General features: G+C 40.5%; 3 protein-coding genes across 3 annotated transcripts; all 3 read left to right on the top strand.

Annotated features, from left to right (window-relative positions):
• Positions 1 to 759: 759 nt before the first annotated feature.
• LOC310802980 (SRSF protein kinase 3-like) lies at positions 760 to 5,324 on the top strand (the record flags this gene model as incomplete). The annotated part of the gene is made up of 14 exons (XM_083667616.1): positions 760 to 1,024; positions 1,139 to 1,247; positions 1,412 to 1,499; positions 1,793 to 1,880; positions 2,084 to 2,190; positions 2,312 to 2,477; positions 2,723 to 2,748; positions 2,929 to 2,985; positions 3,565 to 3,928; positions 4,160 to 4,257; positions 4,351 to 4,458; positions 4,678 to 4,747; positions 4,902 to 4,994; positions 5,140 to 5,324. 14 exons carry the CDS (start codon positions 760 to 762, stop codon positions 5,322 to 5,324), a joined length of 1,824 nt encoding a protein of 607 aa, XP_083523742.1.
• Positions 5,325 to 8,318: 2,994 nt separating this feature from the next.
• comtb (catechol-O-methyltransferase b) lies at positions 8,319 to 9,775 on the top strand (the record flags this gene model as incomplete). The annotated part of the gene is made up of 5 exons (XM_083668308.1): positions 8,319 to 8,489; positions 8,686 to 8,803; positions 8,991 to 9,184; positions 9,306 to 9,437; positions 9,596 to 9,775. 5 exons carry the CDS (start codon positions 8,319 to 8,321, stop codon positions 9,773 to 9,775), a joined length of 795 nt encoding a protein of 264 aa, XP_083524434.1.
• Positions 9,776 to 12,151: 2,376 nt separating this feature from the next.
• grm6b (glutamate receptor, metabotropic 6b) lies at positions 12,152 to 22,915 on the top strand (the record flags this gene model as incomplete). Its single annotated transcript, XM_083667615.1, has 10 exons — positions 12,152 to 12,694; positions 16,263 to 16,479; positions 16,831 to 16,966; positions 17,164 to 17,318; positions 17,497 to 17,637; positions 17,761 to 17,961; positions 18,909 to 19,048; positions 19,330 to 19,953; positions 20,134 to 20,445; positions 22,697 to 22,915. The coding sequence occupies 10 exons, from the start codon at positions 12,152 to 12,154 to the stop codon at positions 22,913 to 22,915; spliced, it is 2,688 nt and encodes an 895-aa protein (XP_083523741.1).
• Between the last annotated feature and the right edge of the window lie 2,611 nt (positions 22,916 to 25,526).

Below are 25,526 nucleotides of genomic sequence, written 5' to 3'. Positions count from 1 at the left end.
GTCCTGTTTTATTCTAACGCTAAAACTTGTAGTCGATCCGAGCGCTGATCTCACAGCTTCAAAGAGACGCCGTACTAGAATGTGTTCAGCAGATTGTTGTTGTTGTATAGTAGAAGTGTGCTAGGCTAGCTGTAGCTTACTCACAGTTAAGAGTTTGGGGCATTATTAATCATTAACTAGCAAGTAACAACCCCATTTATTATGACAGAACATATATATATTTTTAGAATATCAGTCCTCCAGGTTCTATGCTGTCCAAGAATAGGTGGGGGGTGGGTTTGTTCGGGTTGTGTTTTTGACATTTGACATCTACGGGTTGGAGGGTGGATGGTTGTGGGTTTTTTTACACTTGACATGACCGTTATCTAGTTCAATCACTGGTTTAAAAACGTCTAGGCTAGCAGAGTCAACGTTTCACACAGGCCAGCTTTGAAGAGCTATTTACGTTGACATGCCATTCATTGAAACCCAGCTAAAAATAAACATACACATTGCACATTCTCTTGCCCCTTTAAAATGCCAGTCCAGAACACAATTTACTAAATGTTAAATGTTTGCACATTTTTATAGTTGGCCACATTTTGTGAACTATTTTACACACAATTTACTATGTTCCTATGTGAAATTAATTGTGAACAATGATGTCTGTTTGTCTTTTGCTATAGACCATACAACATCATCATCGAAATCTCCTGACCTGTTTGCCTTGTCACCATCAACTTCATCAGCAACCTGCTCTATTGTGTGGCCTTCTTGACCATGTCCAAAGCACCCTCATCTGGATATGCTGCTGCAATATCAGTCCTTTCCCTCAGTTCACCAATTCACCCCAACTCACCCCTTACCCCTAACGCACCCATTACCCCCAGCCCACCCCTTATACCCAACTCACCCTTTACCCCCAACCCACCCCTTACCATCAAGCCACCCCTCACAGTCAGCCCACCCCTGTTGAATCCTTCTCCACATGAACTGTTGGGATCTGATGACGAGGAACAGGAGAATCCATCTGATTACTGCATTGGTAGTTCACCCCAACAACATGATATTTGATATTATTATCAAATAATTAATTGTAAGAAAATCATGTGTAGTAAAGAGTCTGTTCAAATAGTTTAGGTTGCTCTGTATATCGTAGGTGGGTATTACCCAGTGGAAATTGGAGAGATATTCATTGATCGTTACCAGGTGGTTAAGAAGTTGGGATGGGGCCACTTCTCTACTGTGTGGCTCTGCTGGGACATGGAGTAAGTTTTACGATGACATTATTCTTGTCATTGATAGCCCTTCAGTTTTCAGATTTGATTAAATTTCATACACAAATGCAATACAATGTGCTTATCAGGAAAAATACATTGATTGTTGTTATGATAGTTAAAACAAGTTATTTATATAGTGTCTGTATGTTCAGGAAAGGGCGTTTTGTGGCTCTGAAGGTGGTGAAGAGTGCTCCGACCTTCACAGAGACGGCTTTGGATGAGATCAAACTTCTGAAATGTGTTAGTGTACCCATGTGTCCCCTGTTACTCTCTGTCATGTTTTCTGTGTAATAAGATGTTTCTAAATTTAAGATGCCTTTGCATAAACCAAAGTTCAGTAACTAAAACCCCTTAACTCTATTACCATAAAGCAATTTCTGAAATTCTATCAGTTATCACTGCTAGAGTAATTACTACAGTACACTGGTATAATAACAATTGATGTGTGTGTTCCCAGGTTTATGTTACACTGAAGTGTGCATTTGTTTTATACAGTACTAATACGCTAATGTCCTGTTATCAACTGTTCATAGGTTAGGGACAGTGACCCAACTGATCCTAAACGAGAGACTGTTGTACAGCTCATTGATGACTTCAAAATCTCTGGGGTGAATGGAGAGCGTATCCTTAAACACCTCTGACTGCTACTATCTTCTAAAATGTGTCAGGATGCTGAAAGGACTGATTAACATTTAAATGGGGTCCCTTATATGCAATTTTGTGGTTATGATCTCCTATTACCCCATGTCTTTCTTGTACGTCAGAAGTTTTTATTTGTATCCATGTGAGTGAGATGGCATCTCCTTGATTCAGCCATGTGTCAGATGTATGCATGGTTCTTGAAGTGCTGGGCCACCAGCTGCTGAAGTGGATCATCAAATCCAACTACACTGGCCTCCCTCTGCCCTGTGTGAAGACCATCCTCAGACAGGTGCTGTGTCTAAATTTGCTCCCCTATCATTCAAAGCAGCTTTTTGTCAATGAATGATCTCCTTTTTGTGGTCCCTGGTCATGTTGCTACAGTCTATCTCCTTTGTTGTCTCATATCCTAGGTTCTCCAGGGCTTGGATTATATGCACAGTAAATGCAAGATTATCCACACAGACATCAAGCCAGAGAACATCCTATTGAGAATGGATGAGGTTTTCATCCAGGAACTGGCAGTCAACACGAAGCTGTGGACGCTGCCAGTGTCCCCTACTCCCACCAGCTCCTCAGGTTAGTAAACATGTTAGCTCTTGTCTTGTGTCAGTCCTCTATCTGTTTCACTTATTCTATTTTGAGACAGGAAGATGCAAAAGCATGTGTTAAAGAGAAATGGAGATGGAACAGGGCTGACTATAAGAAATGACAAATAAAATGTATTACGGCATTGAGATGTTTTTGGTTGTTCTTAATTTACATTTAACTTACATTTTTTGCCTTCTTTTGCCCTGCTGATGTCTTTCTCACCATGTTTCCAGTAAACACCAGTCAGAAAGAAAAACAGGTAACACTCAACATGTCATTATTATCTATACTTTTAGACTCAGTCAACTTACCACTTACCAGTGATGTACATAATTATTTATTAATTTCCCTTCTCATCATACATCTTTTCTGTTCCTATGTTGATCACCTCATGTGTCATATGTCTCTTCCATCCCTCCTGGTATAACTTGGGTATTAGAGTGTGTCCAACTTGTTGGGGAAGTTGACTGTGGTTTTCCAGACTTTTGGGTTGTGGGTAAGATGTCTCTGGCATTTTCGGTGCACACAGCATCTTGTCCTTTAGGAAGGCCCCTTTGGCTGCCTGGCTTGTTGGTTAATGTATGATTATTGCCCTTCTGAGGGAACATATTGATCTGACAAAGTCTAACACCTTGCAATATCACTTGAAGAACAGACTATTATGATTTCTTTCATATCCACTTGGATCTTGACTAACCACCAGAATTGTTTCATACTTTTGCAATGGTATTGTCTTGCCTGGGATACATTATACATGTAATCAATCACAAACTTGTTGTGAGTAAGTGTGAGATATTCGCATTGATTATTGATCTGCATGATGAAATGCATTTCTTAATTAGGTGTGCCGCATGCCACATGGTAACTATTTACACATTATCGTTGTTCTTTTACTGCATCTTTACTACACCTGCTCATCTGTTGCTTGTCATTACCTACTTTGATTGATAATTAGCATGATATGAGATGTTTGTTTGAACACAAGTAGATTTTCCCTTTGGATCGAGTTGTGAGTCACATTTTAAGTTCCATAGATGTTGATGACTCTTTCTTATCAAACTCACTGTGTTGGTAGACCGGGAAGGTCTCCAGGAACCAGAGGAAAAGGGTTTCAAGGAAGGAGAAGAAACCCCAGCAGCAGGGCCAGGGGTGTTTAACTGATCACCAGCAGAAAGACAAACCTCATGTCTCGTTCACTAATATCACCACTCCCACTAGTGCTACTAGTTCCATCTCTCCCCCTAAGTCAGGTCCTATGCATACAACATGGAGACAGACTCTGCTGCAGGAGGAAGGAGTGGCCTCTGATTCAGCCTTGTCACAGATGGAAAATAGCCTCTCCTGTCCAGGCCTTGCACCAACCTCTGGGTCTAGATCTATACTGTTACATCATTCAGCTGAGAGAGAACGACAGCCCTCATCACCATCTACTCCACATGGTCAGTTTCAGTCCAGATTCAGTATGTTCCCTGTAAACGACCTTTTGTACCTAGAATGATTTGCTATGTCCTTCTTAAATCTATGAGCGTGATTTCATTTTCTATGAATGGCCTAGCACATTACCTAGCAACCACCTTACACTCACAGCTCATCTTCGTCATGGACAGGTGCAGAATTATTGAATGAAATCTGTCTCTTTCAAAGTCTTGTTTGGCTTTAATATGTTTCAGGGCTCAGTGAAACAGATCTATTTGTGAATCCTCTAAAGGCTCAGAATGCTGATAAGATCTTCATCAAGATTGCAGACCTTGGCAATGCCTGCTGGGTGGTGAGTGGTTATTTGACAACTGGACATGAAGTAATAGGCATACAACTGAATGAATAAGTATAGTTGTAATGTTTTATCTGTGCTCCTCTCCAGCACAAACACTTCACAGAGGACATCCAGACATGTCAGTACCGCTCTGTGGAGGTCTTGATCGGGGCTGACTATGGCACTCCTGCAGACATCTGGAGTACTGCATGCATGGTGAGGAGCACTGGACCCACCCTCATGTCAATGATGTATATTCTCAATTCAAGAGGTCCTTGTCACTGTATGTAATGAGTGTGGTTAATGCAGTTGATATTGTATTTTGCTCTCACTTCAGTTGTAATACATTGGATTTTTAAAGGACAAGCTACTGTACTAGCTAATGTAATTTTCTGTAAATCACAGTAGCTAGATCAGTGTTGCTTTTTGATACAGGCATTTGAGTTGGCCACAGGGGAATATCTGTTTGAACCTCAGTCAGGGGACAACTACTCTCGAGAGGAAGGTATGTCTGATCATTTCTATGTTTTGTCTAGTTTTAATCCTTCCTTTCCACTGTTCTTGCGTGTGAGCCAAATGTTTTTATGTATCTATCGGCTCCATGTGCCAATCTGCTGCTTTTATATGGTTTAGCCTCTGTATGTCATGTCTCCCACCAGATCACATTGCTCACATTATGGAGTTGCTCGGACCTCTCCCTTCCCAATTTGCCCTCTCAGGGAGAAACTCCAGAAGGTATTTCAACTGTAAAGGTAAATCTATTCATATTGATTTCCATAAAACTAACTAATGTACAAAACATGTTTAGCCTGCAACAGTTGTCCTAACATAAACTATGTATTTATAGGTTCCTTGTGTTACCAGGTAGTTTTTTCTAAACACCTTGTTTCCTTACAGGGCAGCTGCGGCACATCTCAAAGTTGAAGCCGTGGAGTTTATGTGAGATCCTGCTGGATAAGTTTGAGTGGCCACGGGATCAGGCGGTCCAGTTCAGTGACTTCCTCCTCAGCATGCTGCAACCCCTCTCAGAGAAGAGGGCCACTGCAGCCCAGTGTCTGAAGCACCCCTGGATCTCTTCGTAGACACACACCTGCCATGCTGATGCCTCACAGGCTACACAGTGTCTGCTTAACTGATCTATGAACACTGCAGGCTTGGACACATCCCTTGATATGATAATTGACTTGTCTTTGATTTGGGGGTCATTAAGATTTCATCATATGAGCTGATCTTCAACAAGTTAAGTGAAAATGTAGAGAAAAGTACAGAAATAGTGCCAACAGCATACCAACAAAACAAATGCATAATGCTGTTTCATCCACAAGTTGCCTTCCCAAGGTGGTCCAATACTCTGGCACATCAACATGAGCATGCTTAACAAGTCTTTAAACAATAAATTAATGTAAACCACTCTTTAAGTTTACATCTCTTGATATTTCAGTATTCTAGATTCCTTGTCTGATGCCTTGTGTGATGCCTTGTCTGATTCCTTGTCTTTGTCAAATATGTGTCATTCTTGTCCTTAACACATGACCAACATCCTAGATAGAGAGTAAGACTCTTTGGAAAAGTGTCTGTTGACAAAGACGCTGAGAAAGCATATCTTTCATGATTGAGTTCCATTAAATAAATGTGATTTATTTAAGCAATGCATTCATTCTTTACTGGTACTTTTCAGCTGAATGAAACAACAAGAGACATATTTAGAGGCAGAGAATATACAGAGTCAGAGTAGGAATTACAGTTTGCTGGACATTTTGATGTAAAGGGATTAAGCACACCATCAATAATATGACTATTAGCCTGTGTCTTATGGAGCTCTTGTATGTTGTGAAATAATGCTGATGCTAAGCATATGAGATACTTTAGTTGTACAGTACTTTCAGTTTTTTACAGTTTTGTACAACACCCCTACACTTCCTTAGCCACACTTTGTATGGCGTTGTTGTTGGAATGGGCTCCCCATTATTCTTTTCACAGATATCAACAAGGCCGCAGATAAACATATCAAATCACAATAGCCCTCTCTGTGATTCACCTGACTGTCACAAGACCTCTTGGAATAATACAGTGAAGGAGTGGCTTGACAGGGGATTACAATACTCATGAGTAGGGCTCAAAACTGCTACCCCAGAGAGCCAAGAATAAGCTCTTTTCGCTCCCTTCTGTAGGGCAGTCCCTTGTGATCAAACTACTTGTGCGTGTGGATGTGTTGATGACTGAAAGTGCTTCTTCCAGCGATAACTGCACTGCCATGCATTAATCTCTGCGCACATTCAGTTCAGCAGTGGTGAGAGGGGGAGGGGGTAGGCCAGTGGGGAGGGGTTAGTCTCATGAAAATTTGTGGATATGGTGGTGTATATAGACAGACACTAACTCTGCTTGCGGGTGTAAAACTGTTTTATGGTGTGAGAGGTGGCATCAAGAGGAGAAAGTGTGCAAGTGAAGAGAAGGCAGAATCATCACATTGACTGAAGACAAGCAACCTGCATGCAAGTAACACTTATGTTTTATAGTACTGACATGTCTTTCATACAGTATAGATTGTGATACCAGAATAGTTCAGTTTGTTTGCTTGTACTGTTTGGAGTCATGACACTTTAGGATATCTTTGACATCATCACTTTATGACATCAATAAACCAATAATTAATTGCCAATGCTTTAGAAAGCTTATACATGCTTATAATGTTGATACATGTATGTAAATCTTGGAACATGACACCACAGTGGGATTGTGCAGGCTTGCCTGTTTTTTGTTCTACTATCTGATTTAATGACCTAGCAAACTAGTTTCATATTTTGCCTTTGCTGAACTAACCACATATTTTACTCATGTTCAAAAACAAAAAATATTTTAGAGCATTTTCCGAATTTTTATGTGGACTTGTTGAAGGAATTCTTCAGAGGTCCATGATTACATTACACGTTTGATTGGTCCAAATTTAGTGTGTGTGTGTGTGTGTGTGTGTGTGTGTATGTGTGTGTGTATGTGTGTGTGTGTGTGTGTGTGTGTGTGTGTGTGTGTGTGTGTGACATGTGTTTTCAATATTTGAATTCTATAAAGTGTTTCAGCATAACCCCCCTTTCTTTCCCTCAAGATGATTTGGGATGACTGGCACAGCTGTTATGTTTTCAATGAGAACCATTTATCACATGATCCCTAAGCTTTCTCATTTTCCTTTATAGCTTTCACTTAATGTCCATGGTGTAAGTTGTAGCTAGTGTAGGTTTACTCTCTCTGTAAAGTTACCAAACTGTAGAAAACCAAAGCTATTTACAATGAAATAAAAATGTGCCTGAGGAAGCAACTTGAATTTCTAGAAGTGTTTGTTTACGCATATAAAGACTGTAAATGATGGCCAGTGGCCCAGCGCCATGGCTTTTGTCACACAGCTCCTAAAGCTGTGCCTGTTGCTATGCAACTCAAAGCCTAGCTCCAGAGGCCATACCTCTGTCTCCCCTGGTTCTTTCACTGCTGCATTACCAATGAAAGGTTCAATAGTCCCTCTCCATCCTTACAAGAATCCCTCACTCAAGGTGTTTTTCAATGACAACGCTTTATCTCTTATTCCTCTGCTCTTTTCTTCAACCATGTTTTTTCTAAGATGACAATATATTGTTATTACACCAGTGCACAGTGCAATTATTACAAATGGGATATTTTTTAATAAATATATTTGTATTTGCTTTTAATATTGATATAAAGTGCTAATGATCTATATGGTGATGGTGTGGGTTTGAGTACTAAGTTGAGACAACAACAGCAACTGAATGAAAATGAAAGGAGGATACGTACAAGTGTCATAAGCTGCATAGTAAATACTCATCTCATTAGCCCAACACAAAAGGAGGAATGGATGGAGAGATGAGAGAGCTGATGGATGTGGGCTTTGATTTCCATAGCCATTCATTTAACTATCATTGCAGATTCCTTATTGTCTATATTAGGGCATATTGACATCTTTTTAAAATGGGAATGGTCTGTCCATCTGTCCATAAACTGTAACTCAACTTAAGTTAATTTATATCATAGTGAATTGATGTTTACAACAGCCCTCTGTTTTGTGTCCTAGAATGTGGCTGAGTCTTCTCTATGGTGTTATTGGGGGAGTAGCTGTCTTGTTTGCTCTCTACTGGTGGGTGATCCCCACAGCTGTGCAGTACCATGGAGGATTGGCACTTCTATGGCATGATGTTATCGTGGAGCGTGCCCTGGATGTCCTGACCCGCTCCACTCGTCCCCAGGTAGGCTTTCAGAAAAACACATTTGTTGGTCAATCTTTGGCATGTTTGTCACAATTTTTCATGTGATAAGTTTACAGTCGCCTGTTGACTGGCTGGACTTTCCCACTTATCATGAAATGTTCCAAGACAGTGTCCTCCTTTGAGTGTCATTTCTGCAATGCAATGTAATTTCAAGCACAGTGCTGTCCTTCACTAGCGGCTGCTGAGTGCAGTGCAGAGAAAGGCCACTAGAGGAGACCCTGGCAGCGTGATCAAAGCCATCGACCACTTCTGCAGACATAGGGAATGGGCCATGAATGTGGGGGATGAGAAAGGTACTGCATGCATTAGATTTTTTATTGATAACCTGCTAAATGAACAGTACCTTTATTAACAGAACAGTGATTTATTTATACTTTGTTTTGTCATCAGTGTCTCTAGACATGAATTTCTGAAATGTGTCAACATCTTTATGCGTGCATGTGTGTGTTTGTATGTATGCTGTATTTTTGTTTATTACAGGGTGCATTCTAGACTCAGTGGTGTGTGAAGTAAGTCCAGCCACAGTTTTGGAGTTAGGAACGTACTGTGGCTACTCAACAGTCCGCATAGCTCGTCTGCTTCCCCCTGGCGCTTGCCTTATCACCTTGGAATTCAACCCAGATTATGCTGCCATTGCCCGTCAAGTCATCGCATGGGCAGGATTGGAAGATAAGGTAATGGGAGATTAGGGTGGTTTAGCAGAACAACATATGAATGTAATTTGAATAAAGGTGGTTGATAGAATACAGGACTATCATACAAAAAAAACTAAGATGAGACCTCAATGTTGTCCAGGTCCAGCTGTTGGAGGGGGCCTCTGGGGACTGGATCCCTCAGATGAAGGAGCATTTTGCGGTGAAAGGTTTTGACTTAGTTTTTCTGGACCACTGGAAAGATCGCTACCTTCCTGACACAAAACTCCTGGAGGTAAGTAAGATCTTGACTCTAACTCTATGACTGTTCTGTGAGTATAGGGAATCAATTCAGTTGTGTTGTAATCACTTTGAAAATGGCATATATTGTAGATAACAGTCTCTCTCTCTCTCTCTCTCTCTCTCTCTCTCTCTCTCTCTCTCTCTCTCTAGGAGTGTGGTCTTTTAATGAAAGGCAGTGTGCTGCTGGCAGACAATGTCATCTGCCCAGGAACCCCAGACTATCTGGAGTATGTACGCACCAGCCCTCGTTATGAGAGCCAGTTCTTCAGATCCCACCTGGAGTACACCAAAGCAGAAGACGGCCTGGAGAAGTCTGTCTTCTTAGGGTAGCCAGACACTGTGCCACTTGGTTTTACAACTCCACCACTCTCTCTTGTCAATACATTGTATGTCAGTTTGTCATGTACAGGGTTGGTTGTCATCCCAGGTTTGATAACTTACTATGCTTTTGTCTCTGATCTAGAGAGTAAAAAAACGTGTCATGGAAAAACTATTTGTGCATCTGTGTTTTTACTTTATCATAATGCTATCATCATCCACAAATAATGATAATGCAAGTCACAGTTGTCTGTGCCATATCAGTTTATGCAACTTTGAAGAGTGGCAGCGGTGATACGTTTTTCCAGACAAAGATCTGATACAGCAGGTGGCAGTAGTGTACCTTAGTTGATTTCATTCAACAACTGAAAAGCAGCACACAGAGGAGGCCATCTGATAACTTGATAAGATTTATACCCAGTTTAATCAGGTTGAAAATTAGCTTACACTGTTTTTTAAATTATTTTTTTATGATTTGGTTTGGAAATGCACCTGGATCTTTCTAGGTTCTATGAAAGTCTGTATTTAAAAAGTAATCTATTATATCTCTAAATTCGATAAAATCCGGTGGGTATTTGTAACAGATCAGCATGGTATCAACCTAAGCTGGGTATTAACATAACTGATTTAACATAACTTATCCTGGAGATGTTTCAGGAGAGAATCTGATAAGCCATGGCAATTGATGTGTGATTGGGAATCACTGTAGTCTTTCAAGTCACTTTATTAATCAGAAACATTTACTGACATGCTATTTACAACTGTATTGACACTAATAGGTATGAGTATAGAATGTATGAATAATATCATTGCTTATCTAGTCTCAGACAGAGACAGAATCTAAGTGACAGAGTTCCATCATGAAGGGGGAGGGTAGTACTGCATTTAGTTCTGCTGTATAAAAATATATAGGCTAGTCCACCTACAGTAGGGCTTTCTTCACAGACGCCCACATGATAATCCCAATCTGTGCCCATTAGTGCACTGAGGGAGAGCGAGAGAAAAGAGGGTTCAACAGAGAGAGAGCGGGATAGAGAGAGAGAGAGGGGGGTCAACAGAGAGAGGGAGAGAGAGAGACAGAGAAAAGGGGGAGTGACTGAGAGATAGAAACAGAGAGGGAGTGAGAGAGAGAGCTTTTAAGGGATTTGGCAGTGATTTGTAGAATCTCAGTAGCGTAATGTTGTACTTTTTCCACTTTTCTGTGATTCTACCATAATGCTATACACTAAAGCCTCGAAAGCCAGCATTTTCAATTTGTTTTTTGTTTTAAATTAAAACACGTTCTATTTTGCTATTGTACGATTTGAGGCCATTATAGGTTTTTTGGTCAAGTACATTGACCATCTGAGATGATTGTGGATTAACTTTTTGCCAAAACAATTAAGAAAATGGCACTTCTAAGTATCATTGAATATTAAATGTTTGGGAGTGCTCAAGTGATGGATGGAATCAAGACCAGTCAAAATGGAATGCTCAGGTAAGAATTCTCCCATTTCTTCCATCAGTAGACCCCTTTTACAAGTTAACTTTCAGGTAGTTAAAATGTTATTATTTCATTTAATGTGTAAAACACATCTCTGTAATGCATATATGTTTTCATGTGTAAACATTTGGCTAGTACAACTTGATTTATTTTCAATGTGTTTAATGTTATGTCATGTTACATGATAGCAAGTTATGTTTTGTTGATGATAAACACTGTTTTGCAATAATGTATGAAAAGGTTTAATGAAATATTTCTGTTGGTTATATTTATTGCATATCAAAATGTAATTCTGACATCTCTAGACTGATTTGTTTCACCAAATCTGTAACTTCATTGAATCTGACACTAACAGTTTCAGGGTAGTGAGCTTAACCAGCAGGCATACTGCGAGCGATACATATTTCAGGATATATTTATATTCTTAGCTCCATATCAAATTTAAATTCCGCAGGATTAGACTTGCTTCCTTGCAAGTCATTATTTTTATTGAATGCATGAACCTTATTCTATATCTCATATGTACTCATTAGTATTACAGTGCATTAAAAATGTAGTCAGAAACACGCATATCTGTTCATGTTTGCTTTTGTGCAATATTTATGAGATGTTTTCACTGTGTTCTTTGCTGCATTCCCATGCACTTATTGACAAGGATACCCTATATTCACGAACCTTCTCTTGGCTGTAGTTTAAGCCAAGGAGTATGTGTAAATGAAGCAGAAGACAATCTCTCCTTGGTCACAGTTACCCCTTAATTTGTTGTTCAGTGTGGTAGAAATTTTCTTGAATACACACTTTTGATCTCACCCCAATATGTCCTCTCCTGCTTCCCAGGTGTCAGACGTAGAGGGAGAAGCCTGGTGCTTTAACACTGGATGCAGGAACCCCTGGTGGCCACAACCATGACGTCACAGGCCCACAGGTCCCAGCTATACTGTCGGCTTGGTGCGCCATTCAGATATCAATCAACAACATGGCTTCAGTTGCTGTGGATGCTGTTTGTGGGTCTAAGTCCAGGGTCGTGGGCTCAGCAGGGCACCCAGCCCCACTCCATCAAGATCGAGGGGGACATCACTCTTGGCGGACTTTTCCCAGTGCACTCCCGAGGGCCAGCCGGGGTGCCCTGTGGGGAGATCAAGAGGGAGAAAGGGATCCACCGTATGGAGGCCATGCTGTACGCCCTAGACCAGATCAACAGTGACCCGGACCTCCTGCCTAACATCACTCTGGGGGCCAGGATCCTGGACACCTGCTCCAGAGACACCTATGCCCTGGAGCAGTCACTCACCTTCGTCCAGGCCCTCATCCAGAAGGACAACTCAGACGTGCGCTGCTCCAACGGCGAGCCTCCCATCATCCCCAAACCAGAGAGGGTAGTCGGGGTGATCGGGGCGTCTGGCAGCTCAGTGTCCATCATGGTGGCCAATGTACTGAGACTGTTCGGGGTGAGAATCAAGAATTCACTGATGGCTTTCACTATCTCATACAGCCCCTGTGTATCCTCCTACACTCACACACATTTTGCCATCAGTCCCAATGAACACACTCCGTTTATCAACAATATACTAAAGGGTCTTTTTAGTGTACTGTACTTTACGCTTGCTCTTAATGATTATCAAAGACTGAGCAATGATGGTCGCCATAAGTCATTTTGCAGGAGATCAGATGCAAATGCTAGAAGTTAACTTATTCCCATCAGAGCTGTTAATGTGAACTAATTGTTTCAGCCATTAAGGATTTTTCAGGTTGAATCAGCTGTGATTTTGAAATACGTTTTCTCAGATACATTTAGAATATTCTAAATTGGCCGCACAAGTATGTATTCACTAAAATACATTTCTAAATGCATTTTAGCAAAATCATTTTAACAAAATCATTTTAGCGCATACATTATCTTCTAAGAATATGTGTTTACAATATTTTATGAACTGTTTTATTGCACAGTCAGTATAATGCTTATACTGGCCTACAGTAACTAATTTAGCACTAATGAGTGAGACATTTAGTTAGGTACTACGATACTAAGCTATTTTGCTTGGGAACTATATGGAAGGAAAATTTGTTTTCAAACATACAATGTAAATATGGTTCATTGCACCTCTTCACATACTGTACTGTGCAGGAGAATAGACAGATGGAGGTTAGACAGGAGCTTTATTTTTGAGAGCTGTGAGATGATAGTCTACCAACCAGCTCTGTCCTGTCAGCTGGCAGAGGTGTAAATTAGATGCTAATGACAGAATCTTGCTGTTTTATCTGCACCATTTGAAGAAGCTGACATTGCTGAAAATTACCAAAGCTTTTGAGTTTAATATATTGAAACCTGATGACATTGTTCACTCTAAGAAGCCTCAATTGTGTATCTTGCCATATTGTACAGCATTAGAAGTCAGGAGTCAGTAGTTCTTGAAAATCCTTCTACAATATATATTTTCCAAATCCCCAGTGTTGTTTTCCATGCTCCAACGGCAACTGAAGTGTTAAACACTGCAGTAGGATTGATAATCCATTATCAATAGTTCTACTGCTAACTAATCCATGTCATTTGGTGAGTGTATTTGTTTAATGTATTGTGGAGTTGAGGAGAGATGATTGATAATTAATTGCACTGCTCATTGCTGTAATGGGAGCCTGCCTAAAACCCACATTATGTCATGTTCTCAGTGGTGACTTAGTGACATGGCCCACTGGTAATCTAGAAATGTAGCTGGTATAAATAGGTACAGTTGTTTTAACTGGGTCAAATCTGTCATCCTCAGGTTGGTGAAGCTATCTCCCATATTATAGTTCCCTAGCTGTCACTTGTTGGAGCATTCTTTATGGAGGTGCTATTAGTTGGAAGCCAAGGAGTCAGCTTGCGTATGGGGCAGATGTTAACTACAGAATTATAGATCCCATCCTTCATTAAGCCCCTCTCAGCAGCTCAGGACCCGGGGCTGAAAATAGAGCATCAGGCCACAGGGATGACATCGGTTCTAGGATATCAGTAACTTGTAACCGGTGTGCAGCAGATTTAACTAAATGGTGGACTTCCACTGCCCATATGTGCTGCTCTGGAGTCCGGCCTCTCCAGCCTGATGTTCACTGCCTGACGTATAGCACAGTGTAAAAACGTAATTCTCAAAACGTAATTTTCATGAAATAATGTTTGTTCTGTTATTTCATAAAATATGGTGTATAATCACATTGCATAAGACATGACAACATTTGTCATAACATCTGAACATAATTTTCTGTGGATCAAGGAGGTATTGTATTGAAGTTTAGCACAAACATTAGAATTCCTTTGATCATAGAAGTAAATTCCACACAGGGAAGGGGCTGCAAGTAGGATAGGGCAGGGTCACTTACTGGGTTCAATTAAGAAAATCCCTTGTGAATGGAGAGGACCGTTAAGTGTACACACATAACAATACTGCCTCAATACTTAGCCATCCAATATTTCCGTGCACTGTAGCCTAAAAATAGCTACCACAGAAGAATGTAGCCCACTGCACTGTACTACTGTTCTTTACTACCATGTGCCAATTCACTTGCAGAATTGTACACAGTACCTCAGTTAATATGGAGTACAGTTCCAAAACTGTAAGTCTACACAACATAAAATATTAACTATGGTGTAAAATATCCCCCTCGTCAATTAGGTTGGCTGGAGATAAGGTTAGGGTTAGAGTTATATAGTAGATCCCTGTCAGGGAAACATCATTGGACCCAATGTATGGCACCTGGAATATGTTCTTGGTCCTAATAAAGAACCAGTCAGGGCCAAAACCTAGCATACTCTACCAGTGTGCTCATCTATTTGTTTTCATTTTGAACTTGATAAATACAATACTAAGAATGACACCTAAAACAGAGAAATAATTGCCAATAAATGTGTGTAATTATGTAACCTATATCCACTCTATGTAAACAATAGAGTGCACTTCTCAGGGCAGGGTATGGAGGATATTGAATTAGTGTTATAAGAGACTGAAGGATTACTGTTAATCCTAAACTTAATTAAGCACCCTTGTCTTAGCATTAAATGAGATTTAGTTGTTATTTTGTTTTATGAATTAGAACATTTGTATGTAAACATTTGAAATGACTAGTATCATTGATGTTATCATTTATCACATAGTTCTTGTAAGTACTGAATTCGATCTCTCCCCCAGAAGATGATAAAACGTATAGATGCCATATACAGTACACAGTATATAGTAGTAATCTATGACTATTCCAACCAGAGAGGAGAGGGTTAAAGTAAAGCGGCAAATTTAAGCTGCATGTGGCCATCAGAATTAAATATATTGTATGGCTTACAGCTGAGAAATGGTAACCTTGTCTCTTGATCTCTGTCTCTCTCCCTCTGTGCTTAACGTAATTTGACTAAAACCCCTATAATCCTTCCAGATAATCTGTGAAATGGTTCTCTCCCTCTTCTCTCCTTCTCCCTTCACAACCCCTTGTGTCTACCTTTCTCTCCTCATTCCTCTATAAAAACCTTCATTAAGCCATGGGCGGGCATTAGTGAGGTCAGAGCCCAGTCCACTGACATAAACTGTGTCATTAAGGAAGTAGCACACCAGTAAATTAATCTTCTCATCCATTTTTTTTTTTAAACAAATGCTTTTACAGCAGTGGCTTGCACCATCTGTATTTCACTTCAACGTTTGCTCCACGGCCAACACAGACCAATAGTTAAAGCCCTAGGAATATTTCACTGTATGAATGTTCTATCTCAGTGGATTAGTGCATTGGCTGGGCAAGTGATGACAATTCAGCACTCTCCATGATAGTGTAATTTTTGATACAGAATGCTTGGCAACTTGTCAGCGTAAGGTATTATATTGTATGTTTACCAATTCTATCCAGACGATAGTTGATTTGACAAATGGCTCATGGTGTCTGGTGCCAGTCAGATAAACCCAGCTCTCCCACATACATTCCCTTCTTTTTAATCTTAATCTTAATTAATCTTAGAACCTTTGCCAGTTTTCTCTCATACTTGATAATGTCTGTATCTTTCAGATCCCCCAGATCAGTTATGCCTCCACAGCACCAGAGCTGAGTGACAAGAGTCGTTATGACTTCTTCTCCCGCGTGGTTCCACCTGACTCCTACCAGGCCCAGGCCATGGTTGACATCGTCAAGGCCATGGGCTGGAACTATGTGTCTACAATAGCATCAGAGGGAAACTACGGAGAGAGTGGTGTCGATGCCTTCCTCCAGATATCTCGAGAGGCAGGTTTGTACTGACTTAAGTTGTAAATGTACTTTTTTTTTTTTTTGTTCTCGACTTGTTCAGCTTCAGTCACTTCTCTAATAGCTTGGAAGAACAAAATGTTAATAATGCACAGAGAGCATGGCAAGTGCAACCCATGCTATTTAGAAAGACAATTTGTCTCTGAAAACAAATAGTCTTTTATGTAACTGTAATTTTATGCAACTGTCCTGGCATCAACACTGTAATCTCCTGTTAGCCTACTAGACATGAGGTATAATAGCAGTGGTTAGTGGCGTAAAAATGTTTTGTATGTTAGGAATATAACCTATTAAAATGGTTTACATCTTGTATTTGTATTTTTCTCTGGTTCAGGAGGACTATGTATTGGCCAATCCATTAAGATCCCCAGAGAACCCAGATTTGGGGAGTTTGATAAGATCATCAAGAGACTCATGGAGACCTCTAATGCTAGGGGTGTCATCATCTTCGCCAATGAGGATGACATCAAGTGAGTGGTAACCTGGAGTTCCAACTGTCAATGTTAGAAGGGGTGATCAACAAAATGCTGACAGACACTATTTCTTATTTATTTTTGTGCATGTTATTTAACTTCACTGGTGGACTTTATTACATTGACACAGTATGATTACATTGCCCTGTTAGTGAGCTAATGATGGGTCACTAACACTTCCTCTCCTCTTATAGACGAGTCTTGGAGGCAGCGAAGAAGGCCAACCTGACGGGTCACTTCCTGTTTGTGGGCTCTGACAGCTGGGGGGCGAAGAGCTCCCCTATCCTGGACCAGGAAGACGTAGCTGAGGGGGCTGTCACCATCCTCCCCAAAAGAGCCTCCATCGATGGTAATGGAGTCATTGTAAAATGATGTCAAGAATGAATATCATACCAGAAAAATGGGCTAGGAATGTATTGATGTTGCTGAGAAGAATGATATTTCAGTTATAAAGGTGATTTGTACACTGCTGGGTGGCAGGAAAGTCAAATGTTGATAGTCATGCTCTGTCTGTCCCCTCGGTGTAGGGTTTGACCAGTACTTTAGTACAAGATCTCTGGAGAACAACAGAAGGAACATCTGGTTTGCTGAGTTCTGGGAGGATGACTTCAAATGTAAACTGACTCGACCAGGTATCAAGTATGACATCGGGAGAAGAAAATGTACAGGTAAGAGCAGTGGTCATGCATTCTATTTTTTCATACTTAAGTTAAGTAGATTATCTAACGAGCTGGTATGTTCATGTATTTAGACCACTGTATACTGTTGACCAACATCTGTCCCTCCCTCAGGTGAGGAGAGAATCAGTCAAGACTCCCAGTACGAGCAGGAGGGGAAGGTGCAGTTTGTGATTGACGCTGTGTATGCCATGGCCCATGCCTTACACAGCATGCACATAGACCTCTGCCCTGGCTCCATGGGTGTCTGTGAGAAGATGGACCCAGTGGAAGGCAGAATGCTGCTCCAGTACATTCGCTCAGTCAGCTTTAATGGTAAGTTGGGAATAAAGACAGTTGAGGAACTTTGAACAGGGAGCTTTACCCTCTAGTCTGGTTTTCTATGTCTACAGTATTTGCTTTTTATCTTCATGAACCTAGTTGTGATGCCAAGTGACCCAGGTTAGGGTTAGGATTAGGGGGGTCAAATTACACTTGTGTTTGATTAATTAGTACTGAAGAAAGGAAGAAGGGAAGGAATAAAGAAAGGAAAGAAAGAAAGAAAGAAAGAAAGAAAGAAAGAAAGAAAGAGAGAAAGAAGGATGCCATGGGTGACAAACAGAAACGCACAGTTAAAAAACCTTTGGCCTCCTCCACTACTGATATCCACAATGTTCCATGGTTTAGAAATTGAAGTGAGGAAGGTCAGTCTAAAGACAGCACTCAGCATTAGCCTTGAGATCTCTGCTAATGTACCACAGTACACAGCACATCTCTTCAATGCATTCTCTCTCCCCAGGGCTGCCTCTCTGATTTCTCCATAGACAAGACCCACTCTTCCTTTTAACTCAATCTTTCATCAAAAAACCTTTTCTCTTTTACTGTTTTGAGTCCGAAAAGCTTTTTATGAAAAGCATTGCTATTTACTTTTCTCTCTTGGTGGATGCTCTTGTATTAAAGCCCTTTCTGATTGAAAGCCTGAAGGGATCTGACAGAAACACACAATCATGTTATAGAAACAGACCTAGAGAGCATAGAAAGACTGTCCTCCTCATGTACAGTATGGAGGAAACATCCTATATCGATCTTTGGGTTACATAAGACACCAGAAGAAAGAATCTCAGGATAGACAGTCTTTGAGTGTTTTCTCCACCAGTAATAGAGGTTTTTCAGCAGTGCATCCTCATCACCTTCTTGTTTAATTTTTCTATGCAGAAAGAAAGTGTATATTACCCATAAACTGGTAAAAATCCTTGCTAAATCCTTGCTGTTTTACCAAACAGGCAGTGCAGGGACTGGGGTCATGTTCAATGAGAATGGAGATGCTCCTGGACGCTATGACATCTTCCAGTACCAACTCTCCAACACCACCAACCCTGGCTATCGGCACATTGGCCAGTGGACAAACCACCTGCGACTCACTGTAAACATTCCTTTTGATCTACTGATATTATTTCAATGTTAATTTGCACTTAATATGGATTGTTACTGCACTAACAAATGGATGCACTTGAGTGAAGAATTAACTACTCTCTTATGAACCAAACCAAACAATGGTAACATATTATTTAGCTTTTTTTTAGCTTATAGTCAAACAATCTCATACAAAGTTTACCAGAAAAACTTCTAGTTTACTGCTGGACTACTAGTCTTCCTGCTGGATTAAGCTCATGTTCTTCATCAGTTTTTCTGTTTCTGTCCCAGGCTGAGGAGATGCAGTGGTCAGGAGGAGACCGTCAGGTCCCTGACTCTGTGTGCAGTTTCCCCTGTGAGTCTGGAGAGAGGAAGAAGATGGTGAAGGGCGTGCCCTGCTGTTGGCACTGCGAGCTGTGTGATGGCTACCAGTACCAGCTGGACGAGTTCACCTGTGACAAATGCTCTATCGACATGAGGCCCTTCAAGAACCGCACAGGCTGCCGACCCACGCCCATCATTAAGCTAGAGTGGAGTTCCCCCTGGGCCATCATTCCCGTCTTCCTGGCCATCCTGGGCATCCTGGCCACCTCCGGATCCATCATCACCTTCATTCGCTTCAACAACACGCCCATTGTCCGCGCCTCCGGCAGGGAGCTCAGCTACGTGCTGCTGACGGGCATCTTCCTTATCTACCTCATCACCTTCCTCATGATTGCTGAGCCCAGCGTAGGGGTGTGTGCGATTCGCAGGCTACTGCTGGGACTAGGCATGAGCATCAGTTACTCGGCCATGCTCACCAAGACCAACCGGATCTACCGGATCTTTGAGCAAGGCAAGAAGTCAGTCTCGCCACCCAAGTTCATCAGCCCTGGCTCACAGCTGATCATCACCTTTATACTCATTTCAGTGCAGGTTAGTGGGTTTCTGCCTCTCTCTTAAAGAGAACAGTAGCGTTTTGCACCATGTCAATTCAATCAATTCAGTCATCATGAAGACTCGTCAAAAGGCATAGGTGATGTTGAATGGATATTAGCTTGATCATGCTGTAACCATGGGGCTTAATACATTTGCTTACTCTCTTTATTTCCACAGTGTCTTGGAGTGTTCATCTGGTTCATTGTGGTGCCCCCACACACCATCATAGACTATGAGGAGCAGAGACCACCCAACCCGGAGCTGGCAAGAGGGGTCCTGAAATGTGACATGTCTGACCTGTCCCTGATCTTCTGCTTGAGCTACAGTATTGTGCTGATGGTCACCTGCACTGTGTACGCCATCAAGAGCAGAGGGGTCCCTGAGACCTTCAATGAGGCCAAACCCATTGGCTTCACTATGTACACCACTTGTATCATCTGGCTGGCCTTCGTGCCCATCTTCTTTGGCACAGCACAGTCAACTGAGAAGGTTTGAAATTCAACGTTTTATTGTTCAAATTAAATCAAACATTATTTTTTATAGCACATTTCATACATGGATGCAATACAATGCACTTCACAGGAAAAACAGATAGAGAAAATAAAAAGACAACAAGACAGAACATAAGAGGATAAAAAGTATAACAGCCATTAGAGTTCAAACAGTTAAAGCAAGTGAGGACTGTAGACTAATGCTGGCTAGATAATAAAAGCTAAATGTAATAAAAAATAATGAGCTAAAATAACCGAATGACTAAAAGACTAAAAGCACCCTTCAAGTAAAAGCAAGGCTAAAAAGATATCTTTGAGATGTATTTTAAAAATGTCCACAGTTTCAGCCCCCCCCCAAGTGCTCTGGCAGGCTGGGGGCTTAAAAACTAAAAGCTGCCTTTCCATGCCTCTTGGTCCTTGTCTTCGGAACAGTTAAAAGGCCAGTCCTAGAGGCCCTGAGGGATCTAATGGGTGCATACCTTAAAAGCATGTTTGTCATTGGGGTGCGTGACCATGAATTGATTTATAAAACAATAAAATAATTTTACATTTTAAATTGTTCAATTCTAAAACTAACAGGCAACCAATGCAGAGACTTTAAAACTAGTGTAATGTGTGCTCTCCGTTTGGTCATTGTCAGGACTCGTGCTGCTGCCTTCTGTATGATTTGCAGTTCACAAATGGCTTTCTTTGGTTAACATGTTAATTCATGTTTACATACTGGTTTTGAAAGAGGAAAAGGAAGCCATCCATTCAGATATAGGATATAATATTGGATAACTTTGTTACTGCCACTCTCTTGTGAAATGCTGCTGACTACTTGACATACAGTACCAGCCTTTTCTAATGTACACAGCACGTTCAATATCTTCTTAATTGAATTGCAGAGGTCAATTCAGCTTGTGGCCTATTTCTTTGCTCAAAAAGCAATGGAACAATGGTGAGGATTTGAAAGATGGAAGTATGCTCTGACTAAGAGAGAGTTGAATTCGAAGTCAGTCAGGCTGAAATGATTCAACCCCCAGGTGCTTTAAAATCTTTTCACCTCTACAAATGGAAATTAAATGAATCAAAGTGGGGAGAACTGAAAAGAGGTCAGAAGAGCTCAGGGACAAAAGAGGTCTGTGGGTTAGAGAGAGGGGAAAAACGAATACTATTTGATTTCATACAGCTAGCATATAGCGTATATAGCATAAATAATTATTGTCAGATCAAATCAAATTAGTGATTGGTATGATGATAAATTTAGTTTTAGAGGTATTCAAAAATGTCAGCAATTTCAGGCTGATCATTGGGGAAGTGTGAATAAGAAGCTTATATTCATATAGAGTGGTAAGGCACTGCAGACTTGCTGAGTGATACGAAGTCTTGTGCATTACTTGCACTATGTACTACACAGTCTTGTGCAGTACTATGTGTGTTCACTGTTTGGTTGAGATGGTTGACTTGTCTTGCTTGCTGATACATATGACAAGAAAAGATCCCTCACTGAAGAGCCTTTGGCTGTATCTCAATGCCAGTTTAGTGTAGCTGAACCATACAGACTGCACCTAGCCTATCTTTAATGTGCACTACTGTAAACATGCTCCCTGCTCATCCATTCATTACCACATCTCCTTTAGAGGTTGACAGGTCATTGAGAACCATGACATAGATGAAGAGGGAGAAGATGGAAATAAATAGACACTATCACCCTCAGGATATATTTTTCTAATTCATAGTTAATTTTTGAAAGTATTTCTTGATTTATTCATGACTTATACAGGACAGCTTATGAGTTAATATTGCATCGGACACAACCCTTGAATGTGTTCTCATTATTGTTGTCTGACAGATCAGGAACAACAACGTGAAATAGACATTGTGAATGGCCATAAATAGACCTGCAAGCATCAGTGCTTATACTTCATCATTAGATTAAATCATTAAGAAAATGAAAGTGTGTATACTGTATTCCTGTGATATTTCACAATCTTTATTTTGTTTTAAGTGCATCATTATGTTTAAAGACATGTCACGGAGATGCTATGGGACATATTACATAATACCACAACCATCCATTGTTTATTGAATTGACAGTGGTTATTCTTAAAATCATACTACGAATAGAGAGTTACAGTATAAGTAAGTTGAAGAAAAGTTGTCAATGCAGTATTGATGATTCACAGTACATAGACAGTACAACATTCATGTTTACATTCAAGGCTATTTCGTTGACCTCCATCCTGTTCTTTCCTGTTCTGATCCAGATGTTCATCCAGACCACCACACTCACGGTGTCCATGAGCCTGAGTGCCACTGTGTCCCTGGGCATGCTCTACATCCCCAAAGTCTATGTCATCCTCTTCCACCCGGAGCAGAACGTCCAGAAACGCAACGCCCAGAAAGCGCAGGCTGCCACCGTGTCCCAGAAGTCCAACGACAATCAGAACGGAAAGCCCAAGATGGTGCCTGATAGATCACAGTGAATGAAGCAGACAGAGGGTGTGTCAGTTTATTCCCAATCTGCTTTCATCACTCACAGAATTATGCATTCAAAATAATAGGCACTACAGAAATGATAGCAGTGTTTTGTATAGTACTCCCCACTGATCGTCTTCTTCTTCAATCAGTTTAGATAACCTGACAATAAACCAAGGATGAACAAGACCTGGCACCTAACAGATGGTTCAGAAATCAAAATCGTTTCTTGGATGGTAATTTTCCTTACATGGAGAGAAAAGACCAGCATTTGATCAATAGTCATCATAACTATGTTGTCGAATAGGTGAAAAGAACATGGAGATGCTACCTTTTCTGTCATTTGAGAAATACTGCTAAAAGGATGACTTGACCTGACTAAATGTACAACTTCTAGGAGTAGTTACACAACCTCCCCCCCCTCCCTGACGTTTCCTTAAACAGCACATTTCAAAGTGACCATGAACATTAGCCTCTTTCTCCTAAAGCCAATTAGTTCATGATATAGTTGTTGAAATGGCAACCTTTCCCCTCCTGGAAGTAGGGTCTCTAGTGAGCAATGATGACACTTTGTTGTTTGCTTGGTCCATCAGCCCTGCATGGGTTGTGTGTCTGTTTGTACAGTATAGGAATGTCTCTACAGTATTGTTTATATGGCAACATTTGACACATTGTTATTTTATACTGATTACACTGGAAGGAACTAGATTTTCTATGCACCACTTTGTCCTCCTGGGATAATTACTATGGAATTCTTGAAGGACATAGTTTAGGTGTGGACCAACTGTATGGAATACTGATATTCACATTAGCACTATAGGGCCAAACACTTTATATCATGTACTGTAACAGTGTTAAGATGAATCGGACTACAATGTTTCATATCATAATAAATTCTACAGAAAATACTGGTACAGATTGGTATTGAATGGTTTAACAGTAATGATAGGCTGCTACTCTCTAAACAGGATACAGTACAACTTGTTTTGAACAGGATATGTATGCTCAAGCACCTGAGAAATGTAAGTACTGTAGCTAGTCACAATGAAGCATTGTGGACAACAATGGATGGCATTTCCCCATATTGTTCCATAGAAATATATTTAACCTGCTAGTGTGTGAGACTAGTTTATTTGGCAACACTACTGTATGTTTCGCTGCCTCCAATCATGACCAATGCGGTATCATTAAAGATCTAGACATCAGAGTATGACTCCTGCTCTTAAATGTTGTGCTATATAATCAGTTTTGTATTATGAACATATTATCACGCTTCCATTGATATTAATTATATTGGAAAGTTATTTGAATTTTAGTATTCTTATTCAAGACTGTAAAACAATAATAGTCCACAAAATCGTAATCTTACAGAGATTGGGGCAAAATTAACAAAATCATGAAAGCCCAGCCCAGGTCACACTCCTAGATCACAGAACGCATGTGTGTTGTGTTCACTCTTTTAAATGATTAGAGGGTATTGACTTCTATAATTTATAGCCTACTGTGGAGGGGGCGGCTCATTTGCCAACATGATGTTATAAGATGTTTGTCTTTTTTTGTTACTTGGCCACAATATGTAAATCAGGTTTTCAGAAGAAAATCGTGTTGAAAGTCAATCAATGTACAGTAATTATACAGTAATTAATTATTATTATAAGTATGGTTTGCTTCAACTTATATACAAAGTTTAGCTTGAGCAGCTGTTTCCTTCAATCATGAGACATTAATGACATTGCCCTCTGCAGGAGGAAAAAAACATGCAGCATACAATTAAATACTATGAGTAAACATACTTTTGTTTAAATCATGTAATAACAAACATATACACTCACCGAACATTTTATTAGGAACTCCTGCACACCTTCTCACGGTGGAGGTGGTGTAATGGTGTGGGGAATGTTTTCTTGGCACACTTTGGGCCCATTAATACCAATCAATCATCGCTTGAATGCCACAGCCTATTTGAGTATTGTTGCTGACCATGTGCATCCCTTCACGGCCACATTTACCTATGTTCTAATGGCTACATCCAGCATGATAATGCACCATGTCACAAAGTAAAAGTCGTCTCAAACCGGTTTCATGAACATGACAATGAGTTCAGTGTTCTTCAGTGGCCTTCCCTGTCACTAGATCTGAATCCAATAGAACACCTTTGGGATGTGGTTGAACAGGAGATTCACAGCTTGAAAGTGCAGCTGAAAAATCTGCAGGAATTGTGTGTTGCAACCATGTCATCATGGACCAGAATCTCAAAGGAATATTTCCAACATCTTGTAGAATCAATGCCACGAAGAATTGAGGCTGTTTTGAGAGCAAAGGGAGGCCCTAACCAGTATTAGTATAGTGTTCCTAATAAAGTGTTTAGTGAGTGTATATGCCTGTTTAGAACAGGAGAAAAATCTATCTATGAGAATTATTGTTATATTTCTGATGTGAGATCAGTTTTGAGGCACATTGATGGTTGGGATAGCACTTCGCTGTTATGCTGTGAGGCATTCTGATGGGCCACACTCTGACTAGTGTACACCAGAGAAATTAATACTGTATGTCCCCCTCAAACAAGAGAAATAAGAAAACTATAGTTTATTATTTCACAAACATATGAAATTTTACCGA

This window comes from Argentina silus (assembly GCF_951799395.1).
Source record: "Argentina silus genome assembly, chromosome: 4".
In the NCBI taxonomy this organism is placed as follows: Eukaryota; Metazoa; Chordata; class Actinopteri; order Argentiniformes; family Argentinidae; genus Argentina; species Argentina silus.
The sequence above is the reverse complement of the archived record's forward strand: the minus strand, read 5'-3'. Positions and strand labels throughout refer to the sequence as shown.